Source organism: Falco biarmicus, chromosome 8 (assembly GCF_023638135.1).
Source record: "Falco biarmicus isolate bFalBia1 chromosome 8, bFalBia1.pri, whole genome shotgun sequence".
In the NCBI taxonomy this organism is placed as follows: Eukaryota; Metazoa; Chordata; class Aves; order Falconiformes; family Falconidae; genus Falco; species Falco biarmicus.
In genome coordinates, this window is record NC_079295.1 from 61,113,920 (window position 1) to 61,129,141 (window position 15,222).

The 15,222-nt window shown below is 37.8% G+C and overlaps 1 protein-coding gene across 5 annotated transcripts in view; it reads left to right on the plus strand.

Annotated features, from left to right (window-relative positions):
* The window catches only part of FAM13B (family with sequence similarity 13 member B), a 51,120-nt gene that overhangs the window by 12,866 nt on the left and 23,032 nt on the right, over positions 1-15,222 (plus strand). For all 5 annotated transcript variants that reach the window (XM_056349101.1, XM_056349105.1, XM_056349103.1 and 2 more), the window contains exons 4-8: positions 71-283; positions 4,166-4,343; positions 4,954-5,098; positions 7,695-7,852; positions 14,316-14,357. In XM_056349101.1, the coding sequence (XP_056205076.1) occupies positions 71-283; positions 4,166-4,343; positions 4,954-5,098; positions 7,695-7,852; positions 14,316-14,357 (736 nt within the window). The remainder of the gene's footprint in view (positions 1-70; positions 284-4,165; positions 4,344-4,953; positions 5,099-7,694; positions 7,853-14,315; positions 14,358-15,222) is intronic.

The following is a 15,222-nucleotide window of genomic DNA, read 5'->3' on the forward strand; positions in this document are numbered from 1 at the left end:
TATCAGTATTCTGATATATTTGTCCATAGTAGATCTACAAGTTTGTTTCTGCAACTTCTTTCTAACTCAGGGGGTCTGGAACAAGAAGGACTTTTTCAAGTCAATGGGAATGCTGAGACAGTGGAGTGGCTTCGGCAGCGATATGATAATGGAGAAGATGTGGATCTGGTTAAAGAAGCAGATGTACCCTCAGCTATTAGCCTTCTTAGATTTTTTCTTCAAGAACTTCCAGAGCCAGTTATCCCAGGCAGTTTGCACATACATTTGATGCAACTTTCTCAAGGTAAGAATTATTTTTTGATTCTGTATGTTTATTATTTTAAGAGTATTAAATTGAGAGTGTAGTGACACTAGAGTGTCTTTGTTCTGCGTAATAATGTGGATACCAGGAGGCATTCAAATATACCTTGTCTTAGCGCAACCCCCAGATAAATAGGTCTTTTTTTAGTAAACTCAGTCTGGGTTCAAAGACACAGTTTATCCTTCATGCAGGAAAACAGTGAAGCTGCCACATGTCATGCTTATTGGTTCTGAATATTCCATGTTCTTGTATGTGAATACTGGGACACTGGTCAAAGCCACTGGAATCAAAGTTGTTTGACAATTTCCCCCACTGATGCTTTAAAAGTGCTAGGGAATGCATTTATCTGTTTTTCTCTTACTGCCTCTGAATCTCACTTACTCTGCCTATGCTTTCATGGAACTTAAAGCTTTTGTATACTAGAGAAGAGATTGCAAACCCTATTCTCATGTGATATTTGCTTTCCTACTGTGGAGATTTTTTTTCTATTTAAAATTCATTTGTAGGAGGAAAAAAAACCACCTGTCACCAGCATATTGTTGTTGCTAAGTGTGTTTCTTTATATAGTGCAAAACCTTGCCCTTTCAAATTGATACCCATATGCTGGCACAGTATTTTCTTTACATAGTCCCAACTTGTCTATCTGTATCTACTCTCCTGGGTCATTTGGCCTCTGCTGTGCTGAGTGGTGTTGGTGTTGATACATAACTTGACGTAAAACCGCTTGTCTTGCAGCACTACACTACTAAACGCCCTCAAAGGGTACGTTGATGTTTGAGCTCCGCTCCGTATGACATAACTGAGGATTTTGCTGGTTGTCACTCTGCAGGGCTGTTGCTCGTGTTCCTGTGTTAGTTCGTACTTCAAGTGCTGGGCTTGTTTTGATTTGTAAGGTGCACATTTTTGTTTGATTTAATTTCCTGTTGAGTTTATTTCTGATAAGAACTTGATAGCACTTGAGATAGCCCTGTTTGTTCAGAGTGGGAACTGGTTTGTAGGATGAGTAAGTATAGCTTAGCTTTCATATGCTGTTCTGCTGTTATTTACCAAGTGCTAAACTGGAGGGTCATCTACAGCAGTGTGAAGCTGCTTAGTTTTCCTCCCTTGGTAGCCCATATATCCTGAAACTTTGAATGTGGGGTGGTTATCTGGGTAGCTGGTGAGCAGAGGCTGAACACTGATGTGTGAGGTGCTAAATAATCTTGTGCTGGAAATAATTTTTTGGAAGCTGCTGACCAGAGGAACTTGTTAACACTGAAGTTCTGTTTGTTTGTCCTGTGCAGCAATGAGAAACTGAGGTGGATAGGGAATTTTATCAGTGATACATCTGCTGTTTGGCTTGTGTTGCTAACATCACGGTTCATTGGACCGGAGGAGCTAGCAAACAGTTGTGGTTTTTTTGTTTTGTGTTTGGTTTTTTCTTCCTGAAAAAGATTGTTAAGACAGTAATGCAGAATGCTGCTGGTTGCTCAGCTAGTACTGCTATACACCTTGATTTGCAACGTTCACTGTCAGGACTGGAAATGAGATTGAGGTATATTCACTTGGTGTGACAGTGCAATTCCCTTCTATGACTTGTAGAATATAGCAAGCAAATTGGGTTTTTTCCATCTTTGAATAGATGATGACTGTAGAAGAATTTACATATGGGTTGTTTTGGGGAAAGAGTTGTTCTTCAGCATGCTGTCTTTACTGTCTTTTTGAAAGTGTAAAATAAAGTGATTTCAGAAAGATTTAAAGTTATCTGTACCATGGAGATAAATACACGTAACATTTTAAACCAGTTTCCTTTGGCTTTTGGTATTTTGACTGTCTGATAGACATATCTCAGTTGGTTTCCAACTCATGGTTACAGCATGAGTTGCAATTTAGACAGAGAAGTTGCTTACAGAAATGCAGAAGGTGGTAGTAGTTTTGGACCCATAAGGTATTTTCCCTCTTTAGCAGGCCTTCTGTATCGTTAGGTTAAGCGTAGTTCCCAAAACAACTTTGTTACACGACTAGGTGTGGCCTTTATACATCTTCTGAGGCTCCTTCTGTGCAGGCCTTAAGGGTGGTTCCTCACGGGCAAGTGCGTTTAGTACTTGGAAGTGTGATTTTGACACCAATGTGCTAGGCCATGTGTCCCAGAAGTGTATATCCATTTTTTTTTTTTGGTTTTACTGTCTACTGTCTTTTACTGTTTACTGTCAGAGGACTTCAGTTACAGGGACGAACATCCTCACTTTAGGTCTCTGGCTGTTTAGAACCTAAATTTTAGGATAGATTGGTTAGACAAAACATAGGTGTATGTGCTATGTGGTCTTTACTATTACCTTTCTCTCTTGCTGTCTGTCTTTTGGAAAGTCTACTTTGTGAAAGCATTTTTAAAAGTTCTCTTTTGCTGTTCTGTTTTCTAAACACATTTCTAGAGTGAAAACTAACAATAATGCATTCATTTTACTGTGTTACCATGTTGACAAGTATTTTTCTGTGCCTGGTTACCTGTATTCAAATACTGCAGATGTTGACTGTGTCTGAGCAGGTTAAGTCCTGCACAGTTACTCTTTGGTATTACTGTACATACACAACGGGGAACTTAGCACTTTGATTTGATGTTAAGGACTGGGATGTATCATCCCCCCCATCTAGTGAGGCAAAGTGACTGCTCATCATCTCCAAACATCCTTGTCCCTTTCTTACTGATCTGAGAAGAGTTTCCAAATGGCTGAGAATGAAGGGGAGGCCTGTTAGTTTCAATTTTTCTCCCATTTTGCTTTGCTGACCTTTCTTTTACTTCATATGGAATTTCTCTGTTAGATACAAACAATTGTAAACTCTTTGAACCTTGTTGCCTGTAACGCTCATAATGTAACAAATGAGCTTTACGGGTAGATATTTTGATGAAGGATATACAGTTAAATGTGCGGTGAGAATGAGGAAGTTTTATGGTGACCCTTTTTCAGGTCTGAAACTGAATCATCAAGCTAGAAGCTAAGTAGGTGTTAAGATGATTGCATTAAGATTCCTCGTATTCATCAGTTAAGGATTATAAAAGGAAGTAGAGTGTTGAGAATGGAATGCTTATAGAGTATGAAGTGTCAAAGTAGCTTGTCTGAAACAGAATTTAACTAGCTTGTAAGTTAGCTCACTATCTCTGGAGCTGTCGCTGGCTCTAGAGCTCTTCTGCAAAGCGGTTGTTCTCTTAACGGTGGTAAAATGAAAGGATGCGGAGGAGGTAGCCCTATAATCAGAAACTTGAGCGAGCATTAATTGGGGAAAATATGCTGAAAACTACTGATTGGACTTGCAGAGGAGAATATGGTGGAAATAATTGGTTTAGGTTATCAATTCCTGCTTCATGGAAGAAATTATGTGTATTGTTTAAAATCTGATGGTGCTGTGCTATGGAAGCAGGACTGTGGAGAGTTTTTTTGTTATGTTCCCTTGCCACTTCACCACCCCTCCAAACCTCTGGCACTGTTGAAGAAGCGTGATGGAACAGGGAAATGAGTTATCAGGCTCTCTTGGAAAGTTCAGAGAGGAAGAGCCTAATCCAGAGGCTGAAATGAGAGGATGAGGTGCTGGGGCAGATAGGTTGTTATGAAGTACTACCACTGTAAATACTCTTCAGATCTGTGAGCTGGATGTTTCAGTTTTTGGGTTTGGGGTGGGTTTTGTTCTCCTTTTTCCATGGAGAAATTTAGTATGAGAATCTCAGACTGAACAAACGCAAGTGGAATTCTGACATTTTAGGCTGCGGTCTGACCAAATTAGTTGTACTTCAGAAGTAATTGTTGCCAGACTCAAAAAGTTGACCAGTATCAAATGTGAAAAGCAGTTATTTTATTTCCGTGATTAAAATATTTTTATTACATTTTTCAGATTATAATAATGAAGATGAATTTGGAAGAAAGTTGAGGTTCCTCTTGCAGCAGCTTCCACCTGTTAATTACAGTTTGTTAAAGTTTCTGTGTAAATTTTTAGCTAATGTAGCATCGCATCATGAAGAAATTTGGTCAGCAAGTTCTTTAGCTGCAGTCTTTGGCCCAGATGTTTTTCAGTAAGTTATTTATAAAAGTTCATGCAGTGTTTATGTGAATTTGACAGTGTACACCTGTAGTCTAAAGTCTTGCCTAGTCAATGAGTAACAGCAGCTAGTACATGATAACGTTTTGGCAGTATCTTTTTCTGTGTCCCTTGTGTGCCCCCCACCCCAGTTTTGTCTTACCAGTTTTTGCTTGGATTTAAACAACAGTTTTTCTATGATCTATGGCATTAGAAACCGCTAATTTGAGTGTTGCATTATTGTAATTATACTGAGGTTAAAAATTTTTAGAGATAGTGTGTGATAATACTATTGGTAGTGAGAAAGCTGTTAAAGTACAAACGTATACTGCGGTTTTCTCTGTACAGGAAAGTACTTGAATTTTAAATATTCCTCAGGAAAAGTTAATTGACTAAATAGTTGTTACCTCATCGCTTTTAAATATAAACGTGTAAAGCTTTATAATGCAGTAGTGTAAAAGCATGCTTAAAGTTCTGTGTGTTCAGAATGGGTTAGGGACAATGGCATGAAGTGTAGCCCTTAGTTGTAGATAGAAGTCATTCACAGGAGTTCTTTGGGAAAACAGATTTACATTTTTAAACTAAAACAGTGTTGAAATCTTTAGCATTTACACAGATGTGGAGGATCTGAAAGAACAAGAAATAGTTAGCAGAATAATGGCGGGACTTCTGGAGAACTACTATGAATTCTTTGAAAATGAAGAGGAAGATTTTTCATCTACTAACGATTTAAGCTCAATAACTGAGCAGGTAAGAATACTTTACATGGCAATATGTTATCACTTATAAATGTGCATAGCAGATTCTTGTTTATGAAAGATATGTTGAAATACAATTTTCTTTAATGTGCCTTTTGGTAGTTTCTTGCAAACTGACAAAACCTGGCATTTCCTTAAATGCATTTCCTTAACAGGTATGCTTGTGAAATTGTTGCTTTGTAGTAAGTATAGCTTATGCTATGTATGGGAACTAAACCAACAGTGATATCCTGCCCAACGTAGACATTGGTATGCTATATAAACAGTATAGCTTTTTAATTACGTTTTTAGGAATGGAGAACTGTTTTTTAAGCGATTGCAGACCCACGCTGCTGTTGGTCAATGATATTTCTAGGTGTGTCTTAGAGACACATGCAGGGTCTTGCACTCCACTTGATGATGTTATCAGTGGTGTTTCCCTATGCCAAAATTTTTCAGCGGTGTTCCTGATTCAAAGACTTCAAAATAATCTTCTTGACGTTAGTGGGGAAAAGTGTTGAAATTGGAGAAACAAAGTTAAGTAGACTAGAAATTCTCTGGGTCGTAGTATTTAACTGCCAGGCTTGGCAGATTCGCCTGTCCATGTGACTGATGGTATCCATTATCAGTCTTCTGCCTTTGCTCACAACAAATTTAACTTTGCAAAGTAAAATACAATGTCATGCTGGGATAAACAGAGATGGAGACTTGTTAGGGAAATGAAAGTGTGGTATTGTGATACAAACTTCTGTTGGCAAATATTTTTAATTCTAACAAGTCGTGGTATATAAGTGATAATGCACAGAAGGAGCACTTTTTACATCATAAAAGCCAGGTTCATGGTTTGTTAATAAAATTTTGGCTCAGGCTCAGGCCCTTGGTCAGAAATATGGGAAGGTATAAACTGAATTTTCTCATATTCAGTTGGCTTAAGAAATTACATATTTTCTTTAAAGAGGAAAAAGGGTAAATAACCAGCAGTTACTAAGGAAGGTGACGAGAAATGATGAATTTTTAAAGCCTGACTATCCCACGAACCCCTCCTTTATCAAGACAGGTAAGGCAAGTACTAGAGCAGCCAGTTGCTTCCTCTTCACTGCGGTAGACATGTCACCTGTTGGTCCGGTCTGCCAAGCGTGGGCAGCAAGGTCTGGATTGAGCAGCTTCTCCTCTGCTGGCTCTTGTAGCGGAGTGCTGCAGCTTTGCGATGTTTGCTGTCTCTAGCTCTTTGCAGAAATATGTCTAGCGCTGAGAACCAGCCCTGCTGCATGCAGGAAGCTGTTAAATAAAGCTGAGCTGTAATTTCTGCAACCAGAGGCTGAGGGCTGTCGCCGGAGGTTGGGATGACTGCTCTGCTCTTTAAAACGTTGGTTGGTCTGCGCTCTCAGGCTTTGAAATTACTGACTTGTCTGTGGGTTATTGTACGTGTTGGCAAAAGGGTTTCCCAAGCACAACTCTGTTTGGTGTGTGGTTTTGGGTTTTCCCTGTTTGAGGCCTGATGGGGTGTCCCTTTAATTTCGTGGTGTCTCCACCAGATGTCAACAGTGCACTGCCGTTGGGTGCTGCTCCCTCCGGGAGGGTGCGGAGCAGGGGGCAGAAGGGCTGCTGTCCCTTCCGGCTGCAGCCCCACGGCTGTGTGCGCGTGGGCTTGTCCCTGGTTCACTGGCACGTCCTCTTGCAGTTACAGAGGAAAGCCAAGGATAAATACGTTTCTTGCCCTGTATGTAGTACCATAGAACACATTACACTGCTTTTAAAAATAAACAAACGCCTCCTTTCTGCTTTTGGTGTAGTCTTAAACTTCCAAACTTTCAATTTTTTCTGATTACAGTGGTTTTATTTCACAGTCATGTGGCAGATATTACAAAGCATATTTTCTTGAGGCAGCTTCTGCTACTTTAATTTTTGAGTTTGCAGGTTTGGGTGATCAGTAATCAATTGCAGAGGTGCTTTGTGAGTTGAATAGAATCACTTTGTGGTGTTTATCTTTTTATGTTTTAGACATAGTTGCTTTTTAAAAAATGAAGGTGGCTGTATTGAGTTGTCAGTTGGATATTGTTTCACTTTTAAAATTGGCCATATCTTACTGCTTCAGTAAAAACATCTGTGTTTGGAAACCAAAATAGACATGAAGCTTCACAGAAACTTCTCATTACACTTACATTTGCCTTTATAAGCCTGGATTTACTTTAAAGTTTAGATTTTTAGACTCCTATGTTGCCTTCCATAGAAGGATTTGAAAATGCTTCTTGTGTATGAATAAGGCTACCTATGGAATAGAGGAGAGCTGTCTGTCTCTGTTTTACATGTAGAAGAAGAAAGGTTCTGTGCCTCGTGACTTAGGGGGTTTCTGTTTCTAGATTCTGCTTGTGTTCATTTATTGCATCAAAGATGCTTCTCCAGTTTTTGTCCAATGTTTCAAAAGCTTTTTAATGGCGTGGAACGTATGGTTTTACATAAAAGCAAGTCTAGCATGCCTGTCTTTTCTAAAAGTGAAAAATGTTTTCCTCTTACAGGTATCTTGGTTTTATACCTTTCATGGTCTTTTAATTCCCTAGACTTCTTAAAAGAACTTTTCAAGCCATTAACTGTGATTAAATCTTTTTTAGATCAATGATCTCTTGGAAGAGGAGGAAGATGTAAAGCTTGAGCAGTCTGAAGAACTTCCAGAAGATGGCACAGAGAAACCTGTTGAAAGGCCAGCTGTGGTGCATCTAGATATGACAGGGAGTCTCTCGGATTCCAGGAGCGTTACAGCATCAACAAGGTAACTTCTTTCTGCCTTGGAGCTTAGATTTAAAGTTTGGAATGTAGTTTGTTCTGGCTGAGAGAGGCGGGCTGTCAGGCTTTTGAGGTAAGTGGTGGGGTCTACAAACTGAAGCTTTAGAAGTAGGTGCGGTTCTTGTAGTAGTAAAATATGGGATAAAATAATCGTTTCCAAATTCAGCAAAGGAATGCCTGTAGAACTCGGGTTTGATTAGCTGTGGTACTTTATGCAGAAAAAGGGCATATTTTAGTGAAACTGTGAAGTGGTATTTAAATAGTTAATTTTGTAGCAGAAGTATGAAAAGAATCTGAGTATTGGTAGATATTTTTATCCATTCTGTACCATCTTTCTACCACTCCCTCTCAGTGTCCTAGCACTATTTCTTTTCATGTGTTAGTGAGATGTGTCTGTACATGACCCTAATTAATTTCTAAACCTGTGAGAATTCTGTTGTCCAGGATGTTTTTATCCTTAGTTTGGTTAGATGTAAAATGAGGAAAGTACTTTCTTTTTTCACTAGAGTACAGTGGAACATTTCATGAACAAGTGTAATGAAGACTCTGTAAATGTGGTAACTTCCTGAAAATATGCTAGAGAGAAAACACCAGGGATGAAGAGGAACTATGTATGATGGAAAGGACGGTGGAAAGCAAGTGGGATAATATTGACCATTAATGATTTTTGGTTTGATTTTGAGGTTCTAAAAAGGCCTTTAGTAGGAGCAACGTGGAGGAAATTTTGAGCACTTTAAAGATGACATTTTGTAAGGCTGAAGTTTAATTTAACTGCATTTTAGTAAAAAGATAGTATAAAAATGCATAGAAAGGCCAAGGTCTTGCATTGTCCAAACAGGTGTAAAGGCTGCTGAAGCTGGACAGACCTGTGTTACCTGCCTAAGAGCCAGACTCTGTAGCGGGATCTATTCGGATGGGCTCTGCTGGTAGAGAGCTTTGAGCTGGTTTGGAAGTTGCAAAGTGTAGTACAGACAGGAGTATTGTAGTGGGAGTCAGCTTTTAATTAAGACCAGTCCTCGTAAAGGAGATGCATAAACTTAAAATCGTACTTCCATTTGAGAGCTTATTTGCGCTTGCTTCTAATACACAGGTTTATGTTTTCTTGCTTGTAGTGCACAAGTTTTTATTTTTAAGTTTGCTTTACTTGTACTTTGAGTTTACATTTTACGCACGGAGGATTTTACTTTTTCCCCTCTGCTGCATGTGTTTGGCATGGGCATTGCATGTAAGAACTTGTAGGGAGGGGTGAGGAAGATAAAAGTGTGACTAAAAGCAGAAGAACCGCAGGGAAAATCACAAGTTTACTGCCTAAGACTGAGTGGTCTCAAGAATGTGGATTTCGGGTTGAAATCTGTTCAGCTGCTTGGCTGCACCCTTCCTTCTACTTCATTGAAAGAATTTGTAAAATATAAAACGATGCGAGAAACATGATTCTGTTTTGTAATTTAAATTATATTTTAATAGTTAATTACCCTTGTCAGCAATATGGCTGTTTGAGTTAAAAAAAAGTTGCTGCAATTTGAACTTCTATAAAAGCGCTTCTTCCAATTAAAGTTTTAAAGCAATTTAACTATTCACAAGTAATTTAGTTGCTTGTGGAATGTGTAAGCACAGCAGTAGTGACAAACTCAACATGTTTGAGAGTTTAAATTTGATAGCCTGAAGAGAAGAACATTTTTACTCTATGTTTAGGGTTAATTAAAAATTAATAGGCATTAATTATGGTTGGCATTTTACATAATTTGTGGGGAAGGATAAGGAGGAATCCTGTAGAAGCAGAAAGAGAATTTTGCCTGTAAAACGAGAACTACTGCAGGAAACATTTACAAAAAAATTACAGTGAATGAAAAAATATGCTTTATTAAACTTTTAACCACTATAAATACTATAAATATTTTTCCAGATTTACTTTTATAGTATGCCTCTAAAAGCCTTTTTTTGTTTTAGTTTCTTGATGTAAAAAAAATTAAAAAAAATAAAGAAGCAAATGTTAAAGCAGGCTTATTGGGATGTTTGTCTTGACGTAGGGCCTGCGGCAGCTTATAAACGAAAGAGAAGAAGAAGCAGACCTTGATCATGATTCTTACAGTTCCTTAACCTGGAGTTCTGTTGCCACTTTGCAGTTGTCAGATTTTGGGGTGTATGTGTATCTGCATATTTTGGTCTCTTTGTGGAGAAAATGAAAAGAACACTGAAGTTGCATGTGCGGCATGTTAAAGATTGGCTATCTTGATTCATGCGATGGGCTGTATGACCTTCCTTCTAGTTATCTGGACTACCTTAAAATTTTGCTCACTACCTTTTTTCTTTACTTGTTCTGTTTATTCTTTTGGAAACTTATGACCTTCATGTGCTGCATGGTGTTAATTTGACTCTGAGTTAGAGAAGGATCTGGTGAGAATGTGGATAGTCATTAATGCAGATTGATTTAGTGACTGCTTGAAAATGGTATTTAAACCTGTTGAGTGATCTTTAAGCCCGTTACCCAATCAGGGAGCATTTGTTGCCCAGGAGTTGACATTTTGTGCATAGAGGAAACATCATATTCTCTGTTATCAAAAGCTTTTTCACCACAGTTCTTTCGGTTTTGCTGTCCTGATGTTTGGAGAAGAGAAAAAACTGACTCAGCATTGCAGCTGACTCTTAAGACGTGCTGTTGAAATAATCACTTTAGAATCCTTCTCTGTCATTATTCCAAATTTTTCATCGCTGTGCTTTGCCAAGCAGTATTTGCTTTACTTTTTGCAGTTACTCAAGCACTGTCAGTCAGTAGGCTAATATAAAAACTCATGGTGTGTTCTTTGGGCTTTTCAAAATTATGTGTAAAAATATTAGATATGACAAATAGTAAGTTCTGTAAAGAGTTTGCTGTGTCTATATTAAATGCAGTGACAAGGGTGACATCCTCGCTGCTTTGTATGATATTTTTGTTCACCCTCTTTTGTTGTAATTAGCTCTGATCAGTGAGAGGTAATAATATTAACAGTAAAGTAAGACAAAATACATGTATAATAAGGACTGACCAAATATAACAACTGCCTGAATTGCTAGAAAATACGATACTGTTTAACGCTCTTTTTACAGTCTGAATACTTGTCCCTACTTCCATCCTAGAAGATCTGTGAGCAGTGTGTTAGGAAGGCTTTCAAGTGTTGATTGGGCAGCTTATTGTCAGGAGTGACCTCATGTTGCAGTCTATTTCTATTTAGACTGCAGGGTTTAGTGCAGCACTCCAGAAGTGCTGTCTGACAAGCAGCCGTTGGATCCCAGCAAGCAGCATGCATAACCAACAGCCAACATCACGCTTTGCTGCTTTTCAAATGAAGCATTTTTATCTGAAGTGCTCATTTGGGATAGCAAAAATAATCAGAATGGCCTGTAAAGTTCTGCTGCACAGGTAAATATATGAAAGAATAATGTTGCTTTGATATGATTGCAAATAAGACTTTTGAAACTTTGTGTGAGATTAAATATATATTTTGGAGATATAGTGAAATGAAATAATGTCACAACTGATATTTTTTTTTTTTTAACAAGAAAAAAGAATCGGTGTGCAGCCAGTAAATTACCAAGAAAAACTTTTAAATGTTTTATCTCTAGTAATGTATTTCTCTATCTTAAGGTATGTTTTTACTGGGACGTTTTATGGGTCGGGAGACAGTGCAAAAGGTATTCTCAGGAGTGAGTTAGTATTATGAAACAAAGATGTTTACCTTTCTGTGTCTTGCTGTGTCATGCTGCGTTAAGGCTCTGTGTAGCAGTATAAATTACAGCTTTTAAAAAGTATCCTTGAACTGTGGTACATGGCTTCGGAAGTTGTAATTTTTTTTGGCTCAGAGGGATTGACACATTTCTTTCAAAAAGTGCTTCATTGCTAAAGTGATTAGTTGAAGATGTAAGATATTCTTTACGTAGTAAGAGGATTCTTCAGGCTTTGCAATACTGCTGATTTATGCACGTCTTGTACTGAGTACCTCTAATGCATCTAAAGGTGTTTAATAAAAGCACTGGTGAACGATCCTGTGCTGGGGGCTGAGGGTTGCGCAGTAAGATGGAAAATTTTGTTGTGAACCATGTCTGAAATCTTCTGAATTCTTTGGAGATGAGTTTGGTTTTCCCCATGCTTGACACAGTTCCTCATTGTCTCAAGTGATAGAATAAAAGGCTTCCAGGTCATCAGAGTTTCTTATAAATAGTATTTGTACTTGTGCCCTTGACTGAGTTATTTTTGCTCTCTTTTACAACTAGAGTGTTGCAGTGTTGTATGCTCCAGTTGCCCTTCCCCCTGATTTGTCCTAGGTGTGACTGTGTTTTAATAGTAAATCGATTTCCGTGTGTGTAATTAGGTGATAGTGTTTTTAGAACACAAGCATACCTTTTTATAATGCAGCATTTGTGGAACTTGCAAAAATACTGAGGTTGGATACGTAAAACTAAGGTTTTTGTTTTGAAATCTTACTGGTCTTTTGCTGAGGTTCTTACTCATGCTCCTTCTCTCATCTTGTTTGTGAATCTGAACTTATTTACAGTTTTGTGTCTTCATATCTTTTTTTATTTCAAGTTTTGTCAAAACAAAGTGTGTTTATCAGAAAACTTCCTTTGTACAAGTAGTAGCGCTATGCAGGACTCCTGTGCACAGAAATGTCAATGAAATGTCAATATCTTAAAGCTATAAACTTTTGCTTACCATTTCTTTTGTTTGAAAGAAGAAAACAAAATGCAAGCATGTTCACCCTCAGTTGTTTGATCCAGCAGCTTTCAAATTAGTGGCTACAAGATCAGTCTCCTACATCAGGTGTTTTAATTTCCCAAAGCTATGTGGCAATGTATGTTTTGAAATAGTAGTTTAGTGCTGCCTGTTCTGTCAAAGCATTTGGAATAATCTGCTTTGGTCTTTTACCTCGGCAAACAAACAAATCATTAAATGAACTTGATTCCAAGTCATGTTTACATTAAAACAAAACCCAAACCAACCAAACAAAAAAAGAAATAAACTTCTGTGAGCACCTTCTTGTTCAGTTGTTACACGGTGTTGTTTAAATACAGTGCAGTTTGCTGTTGGGCCATTACAAGTTGTCTAAGCCAAAAGGGCGCATAATGATTTTTAAATAAATACTTTAATTACTTTCCTTATCAGCTAGCATTTAATTGAAAGTTCTTTATTGCTTGTGTTTCATCTACTTAGACGAAGGAAAAATAGAAAGACTGCTTGAGGTGGTCTAATTATCTTACCTCTCTGGTGGTGGAACTACTGATAAACTTGATAAGGTCTAACCAAGATATTTCTTGCTGTATTAAAACTATTCTTGGGTAAGCAGTGAGACTGACAACAGTCAGCGCAAGCAAGGCTGATAGCAGTCAAAACTATGTTGCAGAGGTAGTACCTGTTCAGTTATTTTCAGTTTGCTTTATGCATTCATGAAAATGATATTTAAAATCAACTTTGGCTGCCAACAGTGTTGTTGCATGGTAAAGAGTAGGCTTAAATTTTGTTTTTCAGCTTTTTGATCTTAGTTTTTATGTAACGGGAAGGAAAAAGAATTTATTTGCCTCCGTCCCCGCCTCCTAGTCAAAGTGAAATTAGTATTTATTTTTTTCTGAATAAGATACCTTAAGTTGCAACTCACTACCATTTATAGTGGAGTTTTCTTATTTTATTTCATTCTTAGTATATGTACTGCCACCATCTAAAATTCAAGTGTTCTGTTTATAATGAAAGATTTTGATCGTGTTATTGGACTGTAGAGGGACCACGTGCACACGTTAACTTGAACTTACTTGTGTTAGTTATGCTGATTTCTACCCTTCCACCCACTCAGGAGTTTAATATTCTAGGCTGAAGTGGCTTGTGCTAGGAGATTTCCAAGTGCTTTACAAAGAGCTAGCTCATGTCTCAAAACCTCTGGAATGTACCTGCCTTGCACTTGAAATGTAGCTGTCCTTGGAGACTGCTGCAGATCTGTTGAATGCTGCAGAATAGAATTATGCAACAGTCTGACAGGCAGGGAAGAACCTCTGTGAATTGCAACTGTGGAGGAAAGCAGAGTAATTTGGAATTTGCTTTAGGCAGCAAGGTTAAAATCTGCATTCTTAAGCAAGATGTCAGGAAATCTTTGGAGACTAAGTGATTAGTATTTCCCATGGGAAAGACTGTACATCTGAGAGCTTATAGTTTCATAATATACTGAGTACTGGCTCTTGAGAGACAGAAATCTGTATTGCTACTTCCACAACTTTCTGCCTTATGATGGCATTCTTTAAAATTTCTTCACCTAAATAATAAAGGGACTGCAAGTCAGTATTTTCTTTACATAATTTATTCTGCTTCTATTAGTCGCATTACATGCAGTCGTTAAGTGTTTTCTAAGTTGTTTTCTGTTGACTGCAAGACTTTTTAGTGTGATGTTTTTGCATTATGTTAACTTATTTCTTCTTCTTCTTTATTGCAGTGCTCATATCTCTCCCATAAGTATCTTGCCAGCCTCTGCAGAGTAAGTATAATGGAAATGTAAAATGTTTGATTTGCACTGTTGCTAGAACGTGCATAGAAGATATCTTTTTTCAAGAAAAAGAAATGCAGTAGGTTTGGTGATTACAGATTTGAATGAACATATTCTAGTGTGAAGGATTTTACTTATGGCATTTAACATTAATGCAGGAAAAATGTTATGTCTGTCAGTGTTGCTCGCTGCAGAAGCATGGGAGCACAGTATGGTAGAATCTAGATTCCAAAACACTTTGGTTTTATACTTAGATGTATCATAGGTGTTTGACTTTAAAATTATGATAGCATTCACATTTTTAGCCCCACTTCTAGTTGTTGATATTGAGTACAGTTCAGTGAAATTGTGTGTACAAATGCAGATGAAAAATAAACACACGATTCCAGAGTTAAAAATGGGGTAAAAGCATTTAAGATTCTTACAGGATGGTATTTTTGTAGGCCTAATTGCTAGTGAGCTGGCTAAGAAGCGCTGAACAGAGTAGTCTGTTTTTAAAGAATGCTGTTCTTTTCTTGATGTATCTTTGGGTGTATCCCGTGTCCTTGTTCGTTGTCTCTGCTGACTGTTGGCTCTTGCATTTTAAGATTACAGCCCTGTTCAGAGGGTGTTACAGCCAGCCATGCTGAAGTGGTACCTGCTCCAGGGTTGACTTTGACCTGCTTTGGACATGGGAACCGATTGCCACATTAATATATTAGGCATTTATGGGTTTTTTTTGTGTATAGTTATTAAAAAAATATGTTAGTCATTGTAATGTGTTGATTACTCTTACATTACTGCTAATAGACTTCATAATACTTTCTGTAAATCTTACAAAATAAAAGACAGTAGGTACAGTAATTTCGACTGCCCT